Below are 24792 nucleotides of genomic sequence, written 5' to 3' on the forward strand. Positions count from 1 at the left end.
TTTTATATGACTGCAAGATGAATAGTTTGTATAAAAAAATGGAAAACAAAGCTGACATTCCTAATTTTAAGCTTTCGATCATCAAAACTGGCCATACTTGAATTATTTATCAATTAATTCGAATCTGTTGATATCTTATCTGTTATGGATTTCCAAATTTTAGATTGAAAAAAAATCGGTCCGGATTAACATTATTGAAAGTAGAAGTAAATTATCCTCTAAATTGTGGTGAAAGAGGGACGAAAGATACCAGAGGGACAGTCAAACTCATATATCGAAAATAAACAACGCCATGGGTAAAAATGAAAAAGACAGACAAACAATAGTAAACATGACACAACATAGAAAACTAAAGAATTAGCAACTGTAGTAAAATTAATTTAAAACCGAACTCCAAGGAATATTTAAAACGTAATAGCCTTTTTTAAATGGCTAACATTAAAGCTGAAACACCTCAATCGAATAAAAATGAATATTCCTGGCATGGTTCGGGCAGATCCACGGTTTTATAGCTAGCAAAAGAACTGTATGACAGTCGCATATAATTATATTATTTAGACATCAATTTGTGAGCAACACAAACAGATACATTTACACTGTGTCAAAGATCAAATTATTTTGTCCCGTGTTATTTCACTTATTTTTGTTAATTGTCATTTCAATTGATAATTTACAGTGAGTCTTTCTATGTTGTAATTTTATAAGATTTTTTCAAGTAATGGTGAAGGTTGTACCTATTATTCCGCATTGTTTTCCGATCTTAAAACAATAAGTAAGTGATAAGATATGTCTTCCAGGAAACTCTCTTTTCTAGTTTATAAATATTTTCGATAGACTGTAGTTATCTGTTAACGCAATATTTGAATAAAAATTGTCATTTCAGTCCAAACTTAATGTGTACATTAGTTCATACTGTTCAAAGTAGTTCGGTTTTTTTTTTGTATCAAAAGGATTGTTGTTAATTTAGTCTCTGTCCTTTTTTTATTCATTAAAACTAATGGTTATTTTACAGATATTATATATTCAAAGATGTGGTATGAGTACCAATAGGACAACTCTCCATCCAAGTCACATTTTGTAAAAAGAAAACCATTATGAATTAAGGTTCGGCCTTTAACACAGAGCCTTGGTTTGCATAAAAAAAACAAGCTATTAAGGACCCTAAAATAAATCGAGTAAAACACTGTCTAATACATATAAAATAGAAACGAAACACTTATGAACACCATTAACAAACAACAACCACTGATGTGTGGTTACGAATGATTTGCCTTTCGTGATTTTTATTTTAACTCTTTCTCAAATAAGTCTATAGAGTTAAGGACCACTTACAAAAAGGTTTATATGGTTCAGTATGTTGTTTATTTTGTCCAAATTACAATAGATAGGCACTTAAAAATAAAGATAAAGTTGAATAAACGGAAATCAATTCTGGTTCAAAGTGGTTTGTAAAGGGGAGGACCCACCTACTTACATTGAAAACATATGGTAGGAAAGAAACGACACGAGACCACTTATAATATACTTCCTGCTTCGGAAAACAGTTATTAGCTTTATTTAAAGAAAAAACAAACAAAAACAAACAAATACCAAAAAAATCATGAGACGATATGAACATCATGAAAGTATATTTTATCGGTATCCATGGATTGCTACTGATTCTATCATTTGTTTCAGGTGGGTAAATTTTGCAACCTTGTATTTCAATACCATACTCTTTAAAAGGCATCTATAGGAATTTGATTTTAGAAAATATATTGCTGCTATTGACAAAACATTGCATAAAAGTAAAAGAACAAGTCATTAAAAAAATTGACAACGAAAAAAGGAACTAAAGGACAAGTGTTTGAAGATGCTAGGAACTGATTTTTAGTTTAAAACATCAGGAGTACAAGAAAACTAGACTGTCTCTATATTTGGCAATTTTCAATTTTTACCCACAAAGTTATTGTAATCAAATCACAATTATTAGAAGTTGAGATGCAGAAATACAGTAAACTTAGCGAATCGAAACTAAACAAGAGAGAGAAATGTTTCGACATATTTAAAATTAATAAATCAATATTTACAAACAACAGTCCCTAGATACTAATTAAACTCGTAAAAAAATAATAACAATTCTGTATTAACGTCATAAATCTTAAGCCCTTTTGTGAGTTTACATCCATCAAGAACGAATAAAGCAAAATATTTGAAAGTCAATTATCATGATGATGTTCACGAATCGGAACTGTTGCAGACCTTTATGACCAAAATTCTTCAACGTTTAACTTAACCTGAGTGAGTTGAAACTTTAGATTCGTTATAATTTCGAAATTTATAAACGGACAGTTAAATACAGGTGTGTCAAACGTTATGTCGGTACTGATATACTAACCACTGCGCTGATGCGAACTTTGACCATATACGAGATCCTCATTTGTGATTGTGACCTTTATTTGTCTCTTCAAAATCGATTTACGAGTTTTAAACATCGGTACAATACTGTCCGGTTATTATATCGTATTTCTCATCTCAAGACTATTTATCCTTTTAAAACATGGGTATACTATTTCCCTCATTATCTGTGTTTTAGATTCTGTCGGTGTTTTCATTTTTAATATAAAATATCTAGTTGCGTAAATTTAATTTCTCTTTTATGTTTCGGGTGTTTTTTATCTTTTTTTTTTTTTAGATAACAGCACTTAATTCGTAATTACAAATATATCACTGTGAGTTTTATAAAAAAAAAATCATTTGAATTGAAAAAAATGGTTTAAACATAAAAAAAAAGGGAAGACTTGTCATATCTATGAGCATGTTAATCATGGACTGATAAAATAACAAGTTGTTTCTAAAAAGGGGTTCAGTTATTATAATTGGTTTTGATAACAAATAAATTGTGTGTTGACATCGGAAGAAAATGAAATAGAGAACAGAGCAACATCATAATGACAAGTCTTAAAAAATATACTTACAAAAATACCGAACTCTGAGGAAAATTCAAAACAGAAATTCCGTAATTACATTGCTTAACCAAAATCTCAAACACATCAAACAGATGGATAACAACTGTCAAATTATTGAATTGGTACAGGCATTTTTTTATCAAGACAATGATGGATTAAACCTAGTTTTAACCATTCCATTATAATGAGCATCAAAAGATTAAAATGAATAATTAAGGCCGTACGGTGACTTATAGTTGGTCTTTTGTGGATAGTTGTCTCATTGGCATTCATACCACATCTTCTTTTTTATATGTAATAATTATTGGGTTTTTTTGTTGTTTTTTTTTTGCATTTTTCACATTTCAAATCGACATAAAAAGTTGTAAAGGCTAATAATAAATAGCAATTATTTTTATATATTGACAGGTCGACTGTTGAAACCAAAGATATCTTTTGACAAATACCCGTTTGTTGGCGAGAGAGTACACTTTAAATGTAATTTAGTTAATGAACGTAACAACAGTTATACTTATTTCTACGGAGATGTACACTCTCGAGATAACTTTTTAGATGTCACCCATTTGGATAAAGGAAGGAAAGTATCTTGCCAATCAACCAATCGGTATGGCGTAGAATCGGATTTCAGTAACGTGCTAACATTGGATCCACATTGTGAGTTTTCATTTGTATATAAATTTGAATTTTTAGGTTAATATATCACAATATATAACATATATATAATTTCACAATGCTTGATAAATGCAAATGCGCACTGCAGTCATTAGATAAATTTATGTCTTAGAGTTTCCAATTTCAAAACACATCTACGTTTCATTTCTTTTTATTTGTGGTATGTTTGTAAATGATTTAAGTATCTATGACAATAATCGGTTTTCATTATTGCAAATGTTTATAGTTTATGCATCGATAAAACAATACAGTTAAATGTTTACTTAAAATTGAAAGCCAAGCAGAGAGACTTGACATCCACTTTCTTTGATCTTTGATAAATTTGTTGTCTATTGGCAATTACACCACATCTACTTATTTTATATTGGTACTTATGGAAGTGTGTTGAAAATTAAACTAGAGCACCATTTCCTGTTTTAACCACTTTTGTATCTGTGATCAGAATGATAAACACACGCACTATCTATTACCGTATCATAATAATCTACAATTGATATAAATAGATTAACAGAGGAAGAAAATGAATTAAAAGATAAAGTACCATCTTCTCACGAAAAAAAAAGATGTTTTGAAAAGATAAGCATGATAAGTGAATCATGCAAAAACATCAGAATCTCAAATGAAGTCCCTCGTAATTCAGTTTGGCTTCCTTCTTATTTTGATTCTAGCATCTGTGATGAATTGTGTGTAGACTCCTTGCTAACAAAACTAGTGTACTAAATGTTTTAAGTCTGTTTCGTCCATATTAAACAATAGCGTACAGCGAAAATGACTCATTAAAAAAACACAGACGATATAACTTATATGAAATGAATTTTCAATAAAATCGTTAATAATATTTGTGATTTTTTTTCGCAAAAAAAACCTCATTAACTGGTTTACTATTATTTGTCTATTGGTCTGTTTCTCTTTTAACCATTACGATGTCAGTTGATTTTTTATCCATGAGTTTGATTGTCCCTCTGGTATTTTTCGCCCCTCTTCCAAAGCACTGATCCTGTTTGTTTTTTTTCAATGTTTATCATAATGAGTTAACTACATCCATCCCCTTTTCATAACGTTTTGGAGAAGACGTTACTAAGTTGAAAAAATTGTGTCTAATCCATTTGTCTTTTTTGGAACAATAAAATATGTTTAAACTATATGTTAACTTCGACTGTCAATTAAAAACAGGGTGGCAAAAACAAAACAAATATAATAGAACCTACCATCGGTTATCTAGAATTTTATGCTTTATTTACAGATGGACCCGAAGACGTTCAGATATTTCCTACAGGCAATGTTTACAATGTTACTGAACATGACCGACTCTTCCTTAGCTGTTCAGCAAAGTGCTATCCAGATTGCAACTTTTACTGGACGGACAAACAAGGGCAGAACACTTCCCAAGAGTATAACCTTATTATCAACCAAGTGAAACGAGAAAACGGTGGACTTTTTGGATGCCACGCCAATCACGAGGTCGTAGCCACAAAAACTAAGGTCAAAAATATTACTATTAACGTTCTCTGTGAGTAAAGACTTTTAATATACTAAACAGAAATACTTTTCAAACGTTACTCCTTCAGATTCAAATATATTCAAATAATAGAACCAATTTTATTGTAAATTTCTTGAGCAGAGCTTATCTTCATCAGGAACCAAGTATTTGAGAAGGCTTAACAGTAGTAAACACTTAAGTCTGACAGGAATATCATGTATACGGTCATATTAATAGATTAACTGTTTGCAAAAGTATGAATTTTTGAAATGTTAAGGGTTTTCTTATCCTACGCATAAATAACCTAAACCGTATTTGGCACTACTTTTGGAATTCAATGCTCTTCAACTTTATTCTTGTTTGGCAACTATTTTGATATATAAGTCATTGATGAGTCTTGTGTAGACGCTATTAGTAGTTTGTACGAATATCAAAATCAATAGGACCAAAATAAAAGAGACAAAGCTAGATGATAAAAAAGTATTAATAATTGTACATAACTTTAAGGTAAATTTGTAAAAGGCGAAAGTCCATGACCGGACGACAAAATCATACGCTCGATTTAATGTCCCCACCAATCGAATGATAAATTTGTACTGGGGGATACCATTCTTTGTATCTAGTATTAAAACAAAGGTATGGTACACATTTAAGCAGTAATTATGTCTAAAGAGATATAGGAAGATGTGGTGTGATTGCCAATGAGACAACTCTCCATCCAAGTAACAATTAAAAAGCCTTTAAGCGGTACATTGTTTTCGATTTTATAACATCGATCTTATTAGAAATATCTTTACAGAAATATAACATGATGTTATTTCATTGCCATTTCTGAAACAGTGCTCCATTTATTTTACTTTTAGTATCATGTATTGTACAAAATATATATATATAATGTTACGAGTTGTATCAATGTCTCCAGATTCACCGAAATTCAATGATTACATCATGTTTAAACTAAACTATACAACGTCAAAAAGATATAACTTCACGGAAGGCACGTTGAAATTTACTGTGATTATCGAGAGCAATCCTAAATCCTGTATAGGAATGTACAGTTCAGACTTAAACACAAAGACAGCTGCAAAAATCTCTAGCAACGGGGTCCATTACAGCATAAGAGTTCCCCACATGTCATGTGAAAACACAGGCAACTATACATTAGTAGCAAGTAATGGTATTGGTATGAGTTCCAACATGACAGTACAGCTAACTATACTCTGTAAGTTTACATTGACACTTTTCACTTTCAATGCATTTGTAACATATAACATACAATACATCCACAACATTTTTAATTTATATCACATAACCTGTACTCCTCATGATCATGCAATGACATACCGCTATCACATAACCTGTACTCCTCATGATCATGCAATGACATACCGCTATCACATAACCTGTACTCCTCATGATCATGCAATGACATACCGCTATCACATAACCTGTACTCCTCATGATCATGCAATGACATACCGCTATCACATAACCTGTACTCCTCATGATCATGCAATGACATACTGCTATCACATAACCTGTACTCCTCATGATCATGCAATGACATACCGCTATCACATAACCTGTACTCCTCATGATCATGCAATGACATACCGCTATCACATAACCTGTACTCCTCATGATCATGCAATGACATACCGCTATCACATAACCTGTTCTCCTCATGATCATGCAATGACATACCGCTATCACATAACCTGTACTCCTCATGATCATGCAATGACATACCGCTATCACATAATCTGTACTCCTCATGATCATGCAATGACATACCGCTATCACATAACCTGTACTCCTCATGATCATGCAATGACATACCGCTTACTGACTCACTGATATTCTGTGGTTATTTTACAGCTTGTCACCTTTTATCCCCTGTGAAGCAGGATGTGCTTACCCTTCCAGAACACCTGAGATAGTCCTCAATTTGTGGTGGGGTTCGTGTTGCTTAGTCTGTACTTTTCTATGTTGTGTGTCTGTACTATTATTTGTCAGTTTGTCTTTTTTTTAGCCATGGCTTTGTCAGTTTATTTTCGATTTAAGAGTTTGACTGTCCCTATGGTATATTTCGTACCTCTTTTACTTGTATTCTGTGGTTATTTTACAGCTGGTCCCTTGTTATCCCTTTTTAATAATAAAAAAAAAACAATCATATCTTTATACATAGGTCTTCCAGTCAAAACTAATTCCCATGGTACTACAAACGCATTCTTTTTAAGTAATTTCGAATTCCAGTTAAAAAAAAGAGGAGCGAAAGATACTAGAGGGACATTCAAACTCATAGAACGAAAATAAAACTGACTGTTAAAACTCATAGATATCAGTACAGATGAGCTTAATTAACGAACAATTGTAAACGTAAACGGGTTCTAGTTATCATTATTCAAAGTTCCCACGAGTATCACTTCGGTACTGACATGATTTATGACAACCGTTTTAAATATTCTCGTTCATACAATTATAACGAAACTGAGGTTTCATTCCTTTTAGGGAAATTCAACAAACGAAGACGGATTTGACTTCTTTTGATTGTTCTTTATGTTCTTCCTTTGACTGTTTCGGTTTTTATAATCTTATAAAAAAAAAGCCTTTGAACGGTTCTTTTGAAGATAAGTCCAGAAAAGCGCTTCGAACGCATGAAAGTTAAAACGTTTTGATTTTCTGTTTTTAAATCTTACAAGTATTCAAATACTTTAAGTTTTTAAAGATTTGGTTATCATAATGCCACCCGTTTCATCTCAGCGGGTTTAAAACTATGTAATATTCTGTCTCACCTGCGGTTCTCTTCTTAACAAGTACATTTTTCTTCTTTATGTTTTTAAAGATTTGTAGAATGTTGTTTGACTAGTTATATTCTTTGGTTATGTATCATGCTCATCTCCTCTTTCCGATATGTATTCTAGTTATAATGTTTAAGTACATATATTTGTTAAGACATTTTATTTCAAAAATATCTTTTCAAAGATCATAAAAATATACTTATATAATAAATAATACTAATTCAGTTCTATTACAACTTTCCCTGAGACCTAGATTGAACTAAAATTGTCTTAAAAACTAACAAAAAGGTATGCAAATTTAAATTCAAGTTATTGCGGCGTATCTGCTTACTCTTCCTGAGCATCTGAAATCATCGCCTGTGTTCGTTTTGCCCAGTCTTTCTTTGTAATCAATTTTATTCTCTTTATGTTTATATTTTATAAACACGTCTTGTAACTAATACGTGTTTGTCTTTTTTAATCAATGCTTTAATTGTTTCAAGCGACAACTGTTGGATCTAAAAACAACTGTTTTGTTAAAAATCTTATATTGATTTCATTTTGATTTTAAAGGCAAGCCTAAAGAACTTATTATTGCTCCGGACGATAAACATACTGAACTTGGACAAGAATTGATTGTGCAGTTATCTGTTGTATCTAATCCAAAACCAAACGTCACATGGGTCAACGGTACCAGCAATCTATGGGAACTGATAGAGATGAAGGATTTCAGATTCAAATTTACTTCAGTGTTAAAGGCTAGCCAGCTGTCAGATTACGGAGTGTATGAAGTTACAATCTGTAACACTATTGGATGTATCACAGAATATGTAATTTTACAACCAAAAGGTAAAGAGACAATCGAAAGTTCAGGTATGCATGCAATTAAATATGCCGGGGGATAAGTATCACAAAATTGATCAAATCGAGTTGTGTTTAAAGCCACATAATAAAGTTTAGATCCAGAGAAATGACAATTCAAAGGAATAATATGTAGAAGTCATCGAAAAACAAAATTATACCATATAACAATGATTGATTTATAGATGAACTCAAATTACAACCGGTTATTAGATCAAAGGATCCTGGATATGACATTCAAATTCATACATCTTCTTCTGCGCACGTTTAAATTGGTTTGAAAATTTCCATTTAATATATATATTTGGGGGGGCAGGGAAGATTGATTTAGGGAATGCATATTATATAATAATAAATATGAAAAAATATCACGATTGTCGAAAGCATTTATTAATTTTTAATTCAACTCCGCGCAAAAATATTATGATAAACTTACATAAACTGGAAATAAATATACGTAAAAAACATTCCCAACGAAATTATAATGGTCGTCCGCTCATTGAGGCGATCCCGAAAAGAGCAAACAGTAATAAAAGAGGGACGAAAGATACCAAAGGGACAGTCAAACTCGTAAATCTAAAACAAACTGACAACGCCATGGCTAAAAATGAAAAAGACAAACAGAAAAACAATAGTACACATGACACAACATAGAAAACTAAAGAATAAACAACACGAACCCCACCAAAAACCAGGGGTGATCTCAGGTGCTCCGGAAGGGTAAGCAGATCCTGCTCCACATGCGGCACCCGTCGTGTTGATTATGTGATTACAAATCCGGAAAATAGTCTAATTCGGTAGGTCAAATGCATGAAAGGGAAGGGGATTGTAGTTACGACGTAAGGAACATATCCGATATCATTTGTGAAACGGTTATTCCATAACGGTCAACCAACTCGTAATGGCGTCCGTAAAATCTACGAAGGGATGATTTCAACTTCACCATTTGGAACTCTGGGTTTAATAGCTTCTTTGTGAGCAGTAACCCTCTATCAAGAAAATCCTGATAGGAAATGCAAGCACGGGAATATCGTATCAATTGGGAGATATATACCCCGTATGCAGGTGCTGCTGGAATGTTGCTACTTAGAAATGGAAAGTTTACAATCGGAAAGCTGAAATCATCTCTTTTGTCATAAAGTTTTGTCTTCAACCGACCCTCATTGTCAATTTCTAGATGTAAGTCAAGATATGAAGCCGACTTAACGGTATCTGTAGTATCCTTTATCTCCAATTCGATGGGATAGATGCGATCCACAGAGTCACCAAATTTTGAATTGTTTAGTGAAAGAACGTCATCTATATAGCGGAAAGTAGAGTTAAAGGATATTGCTAACTTCTTATCTTTCTTCCTAAGAAGTTCCTGCATGAAGTCAGCCTCATAATAATAAATGGAACAAGTCAGCAAGTAGAGGGGCACAGTTTGTTCCCACTGGGATGCCGACAGTCTGTTGAAAAACACGCCCTCCGAACGTAACAAATATGTTGTCAATCAAGAAATCAAGCATCTTGATAATATCGGTTTCAGAGAATTTTTTGTTTGAATCAGAATGATTCTTTACAAAGTAGGATTTATCCCTCACTAAGACAAGATACTTGTATCTACGTTGGCCATTCTTTTTTATGAAGCAAAGGAATACCAACTCTTTTAATTTTTCTTTTAGTTGGAATGTTGAATACTTGTGTAAAGAGTAGAAAAGTCAAATGTTTTAATACTGTTACAAGATGAAAAAGAGTTAGATTGTATGTACTCTAAAAGATCTTTGGAATTTTTAAGTATCCACATCTGATTCACGCCACCTCTAGAATAGGCAGTTTCACAATAACTTTGAAGCCCGTCTTTGATTGCTGATAAAATGGATGTTAATAATTTAGAAAGGGGTTTCGTGGAGCACTTGGAAGACCCAGCAATATACCGTTGTTTGTAAGGACACTTATGTAGTTTAGGTATCCAATACAGTGATGGAAGATCCAACTTTTACAACATATATCCTAAGTATCAAAGTAAGAATCGAGAAATTTCACATAGTATGTCTGTTTGTTTTGTCCACACGTTGTTCTCAAAATAATGGAATTCTAAACGACTACCATGCAAGTGAGAGGAATAGCTGGCTATAAAAACCGGTTTATTCAATCATTGTCTACATAAAAAGCCAAGTCAGGAATATGACAGCTGTTATCAATTCGTTTGATGTGTTTGAGATTTTGATTTTGCCATTTGTTTCTGGACTTTTCGATTTGAAGTTCGGAATTTTTGCACACTGTAGCATTATTCAAGTGTTTTTGATAATTTGCTTCACTTTTTTTAGAAAAGATGGATTATTTAGTGTATGCAGTTTCTGGTGGTGGAGCAGCACTGTTCTTAATATGTATAGTCACGTGCTGGTTTTACTGTAGAAAAAAACGACAGCAAAACAAAGCAATAAATGAGCAGCCTAAAAACAAAGCAACCAACCAGCAGCCTGAAAACCAAGCAACCAATCAGCAGCCTAAAAACAAAGCAACAAATCAGCGCCCTAAAAACAAAGCAATAAATGAGCAACCTCAAACCCAAGCAACCAATCAGCAGCCTAAAAACCAAGCAACCAATCAGCAGCCTAAAAACAAAGCAACAAATCAGAAGCCTAAAAACAAAGCAACCAATCAGAAGCCTAAAAACAAAGCAACCAATCAGAAGCCTAAAAACAAAACAATCTATCAGCAGCCTAAAAACATCCCAGAGAATGGTGATTACAAAAAAGTTGAACATATATACGATGATATAATCACTAGCAATTTCTCGGATGTACATTACCGTAATTTAGAAAATGAAGACACCAACGCATTAACTCATCCTGGATATGTAAACATACCACAGCCAAAGCAAGAGATGGCTAATCATAAAAACAAAAACCAGCCATCGTCAAGAAAATATGTGAACATAAAATAGTAAAACCCGTTGTTTAAAAAGCAGTTTAAGCTATGAAGTCACACACACTATTTCAACTGTTTTGTAGTCGTTTTTCTATCTTTTTTTGTACAATTTGTTTTGTCTAATGATTTTATTTATTATTATTTTTCATCGTTTAGTAGTAGTTAACATGTAAAAGACAAAACAATGTCGTTCAAACAAATCTGAAAGAAAACAGAATTACAAATGGTATGTGGTATGATTGCCATAATATCAAAAGCCAAGAAATGACAAATGCAAAACGATTCAAATGAGAAAACTGACGGTCTAACTTGTGTAAAATATAATGAACGAAAAACAAATATGATAGAAAGCTACAAACCACATCCACTGAATTAAAGGCTCCTGACTTGGGACAGGCACAACTGAATGCTCCGAAACCTCCTCCTTACATGGAAAAGAGGTGCATACTTTATTTGGCCTTTTCAACATTTTGGATTCGAACGTCAATGATGAGTCTTTTGAAGATGAAACGCGCGTCTGGCGTTTTTTTGTAATTTATTTTTATTTCATCTGAGAATACACCAGGTATATATTGTGATACAGAATTACATATTAAGTTTTTCAATAGCAGTCTAATTCAGTTAGTTATGCTAATACACATCTTTTATCACTCTGGATTAGAATACCTGAATATGCTGATAAGGTTAATGATTGCATCAGCCTTCTCCTCTAGCCACATGCATCACTGATTATACAATGATGTTGAACATGAGAGGTACCAGGGGAGGGCACCAGAGATCATTAACAGATAACATGTTGGACAACATGTTGGACAGAGTCACATAATAAATGTCAACCTAAGTCAAGGGGAGATAATTCAAATACAATCAAACACAAACTAGTATATCAATATATATATATATATATAACAATAGCAATAAACATAGATAGTACTTTTAAGATGCACACAAATCACTGTCCAGTTGTGATGTGCATCAACATATTATTAATTCTAAATGAACTATTAACGCGTCTGGCGTTAATATGAAATTTTAATCCTGGTATCTATGATGGGTTTATGTATAGTTTTACACTTAATTTATTTTGTATTAATTCATCTAAATTTAGTTAAATAAAAATATGAAAAATAATATTTTTTATATTATACATTATTTGTTATTTGATTTTGCCATGTGATTATGGACTTTCCGTATTGATTTTCCTCTGAGTTCAGTATGTTTGTGATTTTACTTTTTATATGGTTTGTATATATAAAACATGTTTAAGAGAACCCCAAACCATCAACATAAAATGAATATATAGTTCAACATTCAATCTACAACAATAGGCTACACCGGTATCACATGGCAAGATCTAAATTGATTATTGGTGGCCAATTTTTATCTGAAGGTAAAAAAAAAAAAGGAGGAAGAAAACTCTCCTTCTTTTTTGAAGGAAAATTCATTCGCTGATTATCGCTTCTGAAAACGCTATATAAAGAAACGAAAGAGATTGTTAGCATACAACATATAATCAGCTGTTAATTATGTTCTTCAATTATATATGTATTTCAATTTTACGAATCCTGAAGTACATCAAATTTTTCCATAACTATTCGGGACATTGCAATCTGCCTTTTTTTCAAATCATTAGAAAAACAATTTAAAATAGAAGGCGTTCATTTCTGCCACAAACCAGAATTTCACATGAAAAGACTGTCGCTTTTTAGTTTATTCAAAGTTTAGACACAACGGCTATGTATGTTGGCAGTTGCATTATTGAACAAAGGATGCAATTGGCCATGAATTGTATTTTCCTTTTAACATTTTCCTTGTTGAAAACAATACTTAAATATAGGAAGATGTGGTGTGAGTGCCAATGGGACAACTCTCCATTCAAATAACAATCTATAAAAGTAAACCATTATAATTCAACGTACGGCCTTCAACACAGAGCCTTGGATTCTACTTCTATATACAGAATGCACTGGCTTTTTCTTCTATATATAGATAAAGCACTGGCTTAAACTCCCATATACAGATAAAGCACTGGCTTCTATTTCTATATACCAAGCATTGGCCTCTTTTGCTGATTACAAAGTAAGTACTGGCTTATACTTTGATATAGGGAGATGTGGTGTGTGTGCCAATGAGACAACTCTCCCTCCAAATAACAATTTATAAAAGTAAACTATATTTAAGAAATAATTCTATCCTGCCATGCTCTATGCTCATTTTAATATCAATTGTTAATATCTGTTTACAAATATAATGCCTACCCATGTTAAAATTAGCATAGAGCATGGCAGGATAGAATTATTTCGATTCTAATTGGAATATTTGAACTTTTTCACTTCGAATCGGATCTATAGTAGACGCTCGAAATGTCGCCATTTGGATTTGATGAACCAAAAACATTATAGAAATCAGCAGTTTATCAATAAAAGAAACCCAGAAACATTTAAACTTTCTTTTAGAATGTTTTTATTTAATTTGCTATCGAGCAACACCAACAAAAATGTCCATTTTGATCTCTGTCGTTGTTTAAAATTCATCTGACGTTGCAATTTTAATTGTGACGTCAATCACGTGCAGGCCATGTTCTTTTCGAATTAGAACAGGGCTTTGTAACCAGCTAAAGAAGAACGTCATATTAGAATATAGATCAATGTACAGCCTACAACACGGAGCCTTGGCTCAAACAAGCTATAAAGGGCTACTAGAGTACAACCATTCAAACGCGAAAACCAACGGTTGAATATCCACTTTTGTTTAAAAATCCTCGTTAATATCTTTTTTTGTTAATTTTTTATTTCATAATCATCTCGAATGAATCAATGTTTTCTTTATGTTTTTATTATCTCCCTTCCCTCGATAAATTTTTATGTGTTAACATGGGACAAACCTATTATTTAAACTATATACTAATACATATCTTACAAATAATCAAGTCAGGAATATGACATTTGTTTTCCATTCGTTTGATGTGTTTGGGCTTTAGATTTTGACATTTGATTAGGCTTTCCTTTTTGAATTTTCCTCGGAGTTCAGTATTTTTGTGATTGTACCTTTTTTATACCATATATAAGATAATTCCTGATAATTTTTATAAAGTAAAATATCAAAGACGAACACATGCGTAGGGATCTGAAAAAAATGTTTGTTCCTAGGCTAGAACAACTCAATGGGGGGTCTTGGTCGGTATCTCAAATATCCTCTGTGTTACGACTATGGTCATGGTTGCAGATTGATGTTAAGTATATGATTTCGGATTTAAAGAGGACTTTGACGGAGTTTCCATGAGGAGCCTTTTAAGTTATCATCTCGCGAATACATCATACACATCAGCCAGAATTATTAATATAAGGCATTAAGACCACAATATGCATTTATCTCCTACAATTTACTGTAGGACTGAAAGTATCAAATTTAAAAAAAAAAGAAAAAAGAATTGTCTTTTTTTCAAGTCATTGAATAGATTTGTCTATTATGAACTCTTACTAACTACTTGACCACCCTGTGATCACCCTCGGATTTGGATAGGGTTTCTGTTCCACAGGTTTAGTTCCTGTGGTGGTTTTTGTTTACTGTTGGGTATCCTTTGGTCTTTTTTCTTTATGGCCACGGCGTTTTTATTTTATTGTCGACTTATAAAAGAGGGATGAAAGATAGCAGGTGGACAGTCAAACTCATAGATTGAAAATTAACTGAAAACGCCATAGCTAAGAATAGAAAAACAAAAAGACAAATAATTATAATACAGATGACACAACATAGAAAACTAAAGACTAAGCAACAAGAACCCCACCGATATGGGTAAGCAGAAAGATAGATATTTGGCATATTTTATCTCTCTTGTAGAACACAAATTTAAATTCTTAAACCCCACAATGTTTTAGAGCCTGTTTTAAGCCATGAATCTCTTGCCTTTGGTAGTCTTATATTTTGTTTTTGTTTGTTCTTTTCGGAGTTTAGAGTGACGTTCACTTTTTCTAAACTAGTACACATTTCCGCTTAGGAGTTAGCTGGCATTACCAATTTTAGCTATTGCTCATGAAAACTGGCCATTATTTAATTAGTTATCAGTTTATACGAATCTGTTGATATCTTAAATGTTATGGTTTTCTAAATCTAAAAAATCAGCCTGGAAACGAGAAACACTTTAGAACGCCATAAACAAACGACAACCACTGATGTGTGGTTACGAATGGTTTGCCTTTCGTGATTTTTAATTCAAATTTTTCTTAAATGGGTTTCTAGAGTTGAAGACCACTTACAAAAAGGTTTATCAAATGCTTCAGTATGTTGTTTATTTTCGTTCAAGTTTCAATCCATATGTACTTAGAAAAAACTAAGATAAAGATGACTTAACGGAAATCAATTATCGTTCAAACAAGTGGTTTGTAAGTGGGCGGACCCTCTAAATTTCATTGAATACAAATGGTAGGAAAGAAATGACACGAGACCACTTCTAAAAGCTTCCTGCTTGAGAAACAGCTATAAGCTTTATTTAAAGTAAAAAAAAAAAAAAAAAAAACAAAGATAACCAAAGATTTACATCAGAAAATATGAACATCATGATGGTATTTTTTATCGGTGTCCATGGATTTCTACTGATTCAATCATTTGTTTCAGGTGCGTAATTTTTGAAACTTATATTTCAATACCATACACTTTTAAAGGCATCTATATATACTGATCGACTTAAGAAACGCAACACAAGATTATTTTTGTGTTATTTTTGAATGAATGTGTCAACGTCAAAAGCGATGACTGCCTGGTACTAACGCAAAAATGATTGTCAGAAAGGTCAACAAATTCTGTCTGACATTTTTTGGGGTTCTGTTTTACATTTGTTCAAATCATTAATTGGTTTTGGCAATTATGCGGTTGGAACTTGAGGGCTTTACAGGTTTTCCTTCAGTCAGTTCTTTGGCAATGCAGTTCATGAGAAACATGTATGGCATGACTCTGTACTCAATGGCATTCGGCAATTTGGTAAGCAGTTGACGTTGCGACCGTAAACATGATTGGCAAATGTCGTTGCATAATCAAATTCTGTTGATGTTTCATTGTTACTACTGTTGATTTGTTCATTGATGGCCAGCAACAAATATTGTCTTCTTGTATCGTTGTCGGAAGGATAGTATAACGAGTTTCTGAAGTCATACGGTATGGTTGGAGCACATATATGTTTTCATGTTTGCAGTATTCTTAAGGGCTAATTCAGTTCTTTGTTGTGTTTTTTTTTTCATAGACTTGGCAAAATGGAGATGCAACATTTAAAAAAAAGTAAGTAAGGCAAAGGATTGAAAAAAACTGAAACGATCTTTCATTGGACCAACATTTCGCTTTAAGAAATTTGTGCGACTTCAAAAATTCGGTATGTTCAATAACCACAGGTAAGTCAGATTTTGTTTTTTTGTAAGGAGAAAGAAGCATGATAAGCATAAAAAGTAGTTGTAAGAGATTAAAAAAGATTTGGTAAAACAAATCAACAAAATGAGTGTTGCGTTTCTAAAGCACTGTTAACTATTTTGATTTGAGCGTCACTGATGAGTCTTATGTAGACGAAACGCGCGTCTGGCGTATTAAATTATAATCCTGGTACTTTTGATAACTATCAGTATATCCACGCTCTAAAACAGCTAAATTTGATTATAGAAAATTTATTTCTACTATTGACAAGAATTAACGTCAAAGTTAGAGAAAAAGTTAATAAAAAAATTGACAGCTAAAAACGGAACTAAAGGACAAGAGTTTAAAATCCCAAGAAACTGTTTTTTTTAGTTTGGTAACTACTTGCAAAACCAAATTTTGCTCAAAGAAAATCAGGAACACAAGAAAAATAACAAAAGAGTGTCTCTACATTTGGAAATTTTCAATCGTAACGCACAAAGTTAACGTTATCAGATCGCATTTGTAAAACATCAAGATGCACTATCGCAGAAAAAAGAAAACCAAACAAAGCTGAAGATAGATAGAAAAAGTATTTATATATTCAGAAATATTAATAGAGTCAGTAGATACCAATTCGAAAGCCAAAACTCGTACAAAATATAAAAACAACACTTAATCAATATCATAAATACGAAGCGCTTTTTTTTTTAGTTTACTTTCATCAGGAACGGTAAAAGCCAAAAGTGAATGATGTAAAAGAACCGAAAGCAGTTGAAGTGCTATATAACCAAAAAGAACCTTACAGGAAAAACCAAGTTTCTCAACGGTTGATTTTACCTGAGAGATTTGAAACCTTCGTTTTGTTTAAATTTCTAAAGGTTTTTCACAAATTATTTCGGTACTGATATACTGACCACTACGCTGATGAGAACATGGAGTTAATACGAATTCCGCCTTTGTGTTGTTAACTTTATTTATCTCGTCCAAATTGATTTACTAGTTTTAAACATCGGTTAAATACTGTCGGCTCAATTTATCGTGTAAACATCGGTGTAATACTATTATATTAATACCTTTATATATCGTTAAATATTTTGATATGAGCGTCACCGATGAGTCTTATGTAGACGAAACGCGCGTCTACAAAAGTTTGAATTTTTAGAAAAACTAATGATTTTCTTATTCCAGTCAAAGATTTCCTTAGCCGTATTTGGCACATCTTTTTTGGAATTTTGGATCCTCAATGCTCTTCAACTTTGTATTTGTTTGGCTTTATAAATATTTTGATATGAGCGTCACTGATGAGTCTTATGTAGACGAAACGCGCGTCTAGCGTAGTTAATTATAATCCTGGTACCTTTGATAACTAGTAAATCTCAAATGAAGATTATTTGTCCTTTCACAACCTGAGTATCATACTTCCTCAGTGTTGTATTTTGTAATTTTACTTTCTCTCAGTGTCATAAAAAAGTCTTAATCTTAAGTGCTATTATTTTTTTATGTTTTCAGGTCGACTGTTGAAACCAAGGATATCTTTTGACAAATACCCGTTTGTTGGCGAGCGAGTACATTTTAAATGCAATTTAGTTTATGAAAGTAACAACACTTATACTTATTTCTACGGAAATGTACACTCTCGAGATAACTTTTTAGATGTCACCCATTTGGATAAAGGAAGAAAAGTATATTGCCAATCAACTAATTGGAATGGCGTAAAATCGAATTTCAGTAACGAGCTGACATTAGACCCACATTGTGAGTTTTAATTTGTATATGAATGTTGATTTTTGGTTTAATATATCACAATATATAACATGGATAATTTCATCCTGATATCTATGATGAGTTTATCCATAATGCTTGATAAATGCAAATGCGTACTGCACAGTCGTTATAGATATTTATACCTTAAAGTTTCGGTAGTAAGGTTGCAATACAAAACGAGCTTAATATATCATTTCCTCTTGTTTATATGTGTGCCAAGTCAGGGATGGGACCATTCAAAAAATCTTCTTAGAAAAAAAGGATTGCACATAAGTATGCCCTTATCATAATTCACTGATACAAAAAGTATAAGTATTATGGGTAAATTGTTTTTAAATGTCTGTAAATAAACTCATCATAGATACCAGGACTAAATTTTGTATTTACGCCAGTCGCACATGTCGTCTACAAAAGACTCATCAGTAACGCTCGAATCCAAAAAAATAGGGTCTGTATGATCTGTCTCTTCAATCATAAGGCTTAAATATTTTTCATGAAACCAAAACCCCTCATGCCATTCTGATAACATGCCATAGGAACATTATTTTTTTTCTCCAAATTCCTCAATATTCAAAACACATCTACAGTTCATTCTTTTTATTTGTCGAGTGTTTGTACTTTATTTTAGTATCTATGGCAATAACCTTTTATTTGTCGTGTGTTTGTACTTGATTTTAGTATCTATGACAATTACCGGTTTTCATTATTGCAAAAGTTTAATATATTAATATGTTGCATTGATAAAACAATACATGCAGTTAAATGTTTACTTATTATTGAAGGACCATCATATACACTTGACAACCACTTCCTTTGATCTTTTATGGATAGTTGTCTCATTTGGCAATTACACCACATCTACTTATCATATATTGGTACTTATGGAAGTGTGTTGAAAATTAAACTAGAGAACCTCTTCCTATTTTGTATCTGTAATCAGTATATAAACACAAGTGTTATCACACGCCGTACCATAATTATCTTTAATTGATAAAAATAGATTAACAAAGGAAGAAATTGAATAAAAAGACAAAGGACCATTCTCTTATGAATATTTTTGAAAAGATAAGCATGAAACGTGCATCGTGCAAAAAAATCATCAGAATATCCAGTGAACGGAATTCAAAAAGTCCTACGTAATTCAGTTTGACCTCCTTCCTGTTTTGATTCTAGCATCTATGATGAATCTTGAGTAGACTCCCTGCTAACGTAATTAATTAAACTAAGTTTTTAATTCTGTATCGTCCATATCAAAGAATAGCGTACAGCGAAAATAACTTATTAAAAAAACACAGACGATATAACATATATGAAATGAATTTTCAATAAAATTGTCAATAATATGTGTCAGGGGTTTTTTTTTCACAAAAATAAACCTGCAAAAACTGGCAAGATGACGAATTACAGTTTTAGTGGGGTTCGGGTTGCTTAGTCTTTTGTTTTCTATGTTTTGTCTTGTGTACTATTATTTGTCTGTTTGTCTTTTTCTTTTCTAGCCATGGCGTTGGCAGTTGATTTGTTATCCATGAGTTTGAATATCACTCTGGTATTTTTCGCCACTCTTTTAACGCACTGATCTTGTTTTTAAATGTTTATTTTACTGAGTTAACTATATCCATCCCCTTTCCATACGTTAGCTTCGACTGTAAAATATAAACAGGGTGGCAACAACACATCAATTATAGTAGAACCTACCATTTGTTATATAAAGTTTTATGCTTTATTTACAGATGGACCGGAAGACGTTCAGATATCTCCTACAGGCGATGTTTACAATGTTACTGAACATGACAGACTCTCTCTTGTGTGTTCAGCAAAGTGCAATCCAGGTTGCAAATTTTCTTGGACAAACAAAAAATGGCAGAAAGCTTATCTATGGAGTAACCTTAAATTCAACAAAGTGAAACGAGTGAACGGTGGACTGTACAGTTGCCACGCCAATCACAGGGAAGTAACCACAAAAACTAAAGTGAAAGCTATAACTATAAACGTTCTCTGTGAGTAAAACATTTATGCAGAAGTAACTGTTATAAGTTTTTCTTTCAGAAACAGTTAGATAACGGAAACGTATGCCAATTTGTAAAAATAACTAAGTAGTTTGTATGCAAATCAAAATCAGTAGGACCAAAATAGAAGAGGCAAAGCTATATCTTCCTTTATGTTTTATCCGGACACGTTTCTTAACCTAATCATACATTTGTCCGTTTCTATCTTCCCTCTTTTCGTATTCGACTCGGAGTTCGTTTTTTTATGCCTGTTTATATCTATGATGATGTTAGACATGAAAGATAATTGTTTTTAAAACAAATGTAAAATATTTATTTCAGCAACAAATTAGACGATTTCAAACTATGACTTATTTTTATTTGTTAGATTCTCCGACTTTCTCTGATTATATACGATTTGACGCTAACTTTACAATGTCATGGAATTATAACTTCCCGGAAGGCAAGTTCAATTTTCTGGTTTTCATCCAGAGCAATCCTACATCCAGCATACGAATAATCACTTCAGACCTTAACATACAGGTAGCTGCACATTGTTCTAGAATCAGGGAATCAGGTTATTACAGACTAGGACTTCCTCGCATGTCATGTGAAAACTCGGGAAACTATACATTAGTAGCTAGCAATGGTATTGGTATGAGTTCTAATAGGACAGTGCAACTAACTATATTGTGTAAGTTTTTATTATCCTTTCTCTCTTTCAAAGCATTTAACATATGTATATCTGTGCAATTGATGACTTATCTCCAATGTTTCAAGTGTACCTTAGGTGGATTTTTAACTGTGTTACTTTATTCCAGCGCACCTGATTTTCTCTCCTTAACAGGACTAGGGTTAACTAACGCGAGTTCGTTTCTTTATGTCAATTATTCAATTGTTTCAAGCGCAATTGTTGGAAGTAAAACAAAAATGTTATAGTTAATTATCTGATATTAAAATAACTTGATTTTAAAGGCAAGCCTAAAGAACTTCTTATTGCTCCGAACGAAACACATACTAAACTTGGACAAGAATGGATTGTGCAGTTATCTTTGATATCTAATCCAAAACCAAACGTCACATGGGTAAACAGAACCAGCAATCAATGGGAACTGATAGAGGTTGAGGATTTGAGATTCAAATTTACTTCAGTTTTAAAGGCTGACCAGCTGTTAGATTATGGAGTGTATGGAGTAAAAATCTGTAACACTATTGGATGTATCACAGAATATGTCGTTTTACATCCAAAAGGTAAACAGAATAACGGTAAATATAATAAAACGAAATTGCAGGTACTAGTATGCAAGCAATTAAATATGCCTGGGGATAAGCATAAAAAAATTGATAAATCAAGTAATGTTTAAAGCGACATAATAAAGTTTACACATAATTGAATGACAATTCGAAGAGATAGTATGTCGAAGTCATCGAAAAACAAAATAATACCATATCACAATGATTGATTTAAAGATGATGAACTTAAATTACAACCGGTTATCAGATCAAAGCATACTGGATATAGTATTCAAATGTAGACATCTTCTTCCACACACGTTTAAATTTGTATTTGCGCTGTGTTTCCGTCAGTTGTAGTTTGTAACCTGATTTGGGTTTTTTCTCAATCGATTAATGAATTTCGATCAGCGGTATACTACTGTTGCCTTTATTGAAATTTGTTTGAAAACTCCCATTTAATAGATATATTCGGGGGCGGTGTCGATTGATCTTGGGAATGCATATGACAATAATAAATATCACGATTGTCGAAACAGGGTATCAATTTAATTCAAATCTAATCAAAAGTAGTAAGACAAACTCACAAAAGGTCGAAATGAATGTAACGTTAAACAAATCCCTCTTTGAAACGATCACAACAAAAAGCAAGCAGTATTAAATTTAATACATATATCCTAAGTATCAAAGTAAAAATGTAGATATTTCTCATTTTATGTCTGTTACTTGTTCACACATTGTTCTCAATATAATGAAATTGTAAACGACTGCCATGCAAGTGAGAGGAATAGCTGGCTATAAAAACCGGTTTATTCCATCATTTTCTACATCAAAAGCCTATAACAAGTCAGGAATATGACAGCTGTTATCAATTCGTTTGGTGTGTTTGAGATTTTGATTTTGCCATTTGTTTATAGACTTTTCGTTTTGAAATTCTATATTTTAGCACACTGTTTTGCATCATCCAAGTGTTTTTAATAATTGGCTTCACTTTTTTCAGAAACAATGGATTATTTAGTGTATGCAGTTTCTGGTGGAGGAGCAGCACTGTTCTTAATATGTATAGTCACGTGTTGGTTTTGCTGTAGAAAAAAACGACAGCAAAGCAAAGCAATCGTTCAGCAGCATAAAAACATCCAAGAAAATGGTGATCACGAAAATGTTGAACATTTATATGATGATATAACCACTAGCTATTTCTCGGTTGTACATTACCGTACTTCAGAACAAGAAGACACCAACGCATTTACTAATCCTGGTTATGTAAACTTACAACAGCCAAAGCAAGAGATAGCTAATCATAATAACAAAAACGAGCCCTCGTCACGAAAATATGTGAACATAAAATAGTAAAAACTCTTGTTTAAAAAGCAGTTTAGGCTATGAAGTAACACACACTATTTCAACTGTTTTGTACTCGTTGTTCTATCTTTTTAGTACAATTTGATATGTCTAATGAATTTTTATTATTATTTTTTTTATCGTTTAGTAGTGATTAACATAAACAAAACAAATGTCGTTCAAACCAATCTTAAAGAAAACCTGCAAAATTATAAATGGTATGTGGTATGATTACCATAATAGCAAAAGCCCAGAAATGACAAATGCAAAATTATTCAAACGAGAAACAGACGTTTTAACTTGTGTAAAAAAATAATAAACGAAAAACAAATATGACAGAAAGCTACAAACCACAACCACTGAATTACAGGCTCCTGACTTGGGCCAGGCACAACTGAATGCGACGGGTTACAACGAGTAAGATGTCTCCGAAACCTCCTCCTTACATGGAAAAGAGGTGCATACTATATTTGACCTTTTCAACATTTTGGATTTGAGCGTCACTGATGAGGCTTTTGTAGACGAAATGCACGTCTGGCGTTAATATGAAATTTTAATCCTGGTATCTATGATGAGTTAATGTATAGTTTTACACTTTATTTATTTTGTATTAATTCATCTAAATTTAGCTAAATAAAAATATGAAAAACTGTATTTTTTATAATACATTATATGGTTTGTATATACAGAACATGTCAATGAGAACCCCAAAGCATCAACATAAATTTAATATAAAGTTCAACAGTCAATCTACAACAATAGACTACACCGGTATCCCATGGCAAGATCTAAATTGATTATTGGTGGGGAATTTTTATCTAAAGGTAAAAAAAAAGAAGGAAGAAAAGTCTCCTTCTTCTTTAAAGGAATACTCATTCACTGTGTATCGCTTCTGAAAACGCTATATAAAGAAAAGAAAGTGATTGTTTGCAAACAACATATTATCAGCTGTTAATTATTTTTTCAAATTATATATGTATTTCAATTTTACGAATCCTGAAGAACATCATTTTTTTTGCATATCAATTCGGGACATTGCACTCTGCGTTTCATTCAATTCATTAGAAAACCCAAAGGAGTAGGTCCAAGAAGACCCCTGTTCGGCCCCAAAATATAGCAGTTTTACAAAGTTGTTAAAATGTAAATATTTAGTTATTTATTGGACAGAGGAATGCTTCTGCTACATAAACATGGGCTGTTTTTGACAATACAATGGACATATACCGGATAGTTGCACCATTAAGTCATGATAAATTACTAAATTCTAGCATTTTAGTTAAAGTTTAGACGGTTTTCGTGTCAAACGAAAGTGGCCGCATTCGTGTTCGTCCTTAATATTGAAAGGTTAGTTGTAGTTGATGATAATACAAAACATATATAAAGGTTGAGGATGAACACTTTCATTTTGGACAAAAAACACCAGAAAAGTGACATTT

General features: G+C 32.4%; 2 protein-coding genes across 2 annotated transcripts; both read left to right on the plus strand.

Moving 5' to 3' along the window:
* The first annotated feature begins 1541 nt into the window (after positions 1 to 1541).
* On the plus strand, positions 1542 to 12756 carry LOC134720600 (uncharacterized). The gene is made up of 6 exons (XM_063582944.1): positions 1542 to 1677; positions 3357 to 3602; positions 4864 to 5130; positions 6023 to 6322; positions 8454 to 8729; positions 11051 to 12756. The coding sequence occupies exons 1-6, from the start codon at positions 1611 to 1613 to the stop codon at positions 11668 to 11670; spliced, it is 1776 nt and encodes a 591-aa protein (XP_063439014.1). The 5' UTR covers positions 1542 to 1610; the 3' UTR covers positions 11671 to 12756.
* Positions 12757 to 16131: 3375 nt separating this feature from the next.
* Positions 16132 to 23523, plus strand: LOC134720602 (uncharacterized). The gene is made up of 6 exons (XM_063582945.1): positions 16132 to 16268; positions 18543 to 18788; positions 20528 to 20794; positions 21171 to 21476; positions 21758 to 22033; positions 23016 to 23523. Exons 1-6 carry the CDS (start codon positions 16202 to 16204, stop codon positions 23363 to 23365), a joined length of 1512 nt encoding a protein of 503 aa, XP_063439015.1. The 5' UTR covers positions 16132 to 16201; the 3' UTR covers positions 23366 to 23523.
* The last annotated feature ends 1269 nt before the right edge of the window (positions 23524 to 24792 follow it).

This window comes from Mytilus trossulus, chromosome 6 (genome assembly GCF_036588685.1).
Source record: "Mytilus trossulus isolate FHL-02 chromosome 6, PNRI_Mtr1.1.1.hap1, whole genome shotgun sequence".
NCBI classification, from domain to species: Eukaryota; Metazoa; Mollusca; class Bivalvia; order Mytilida; family Mytilidae; genus Mytilus; species Mytilus trossulus.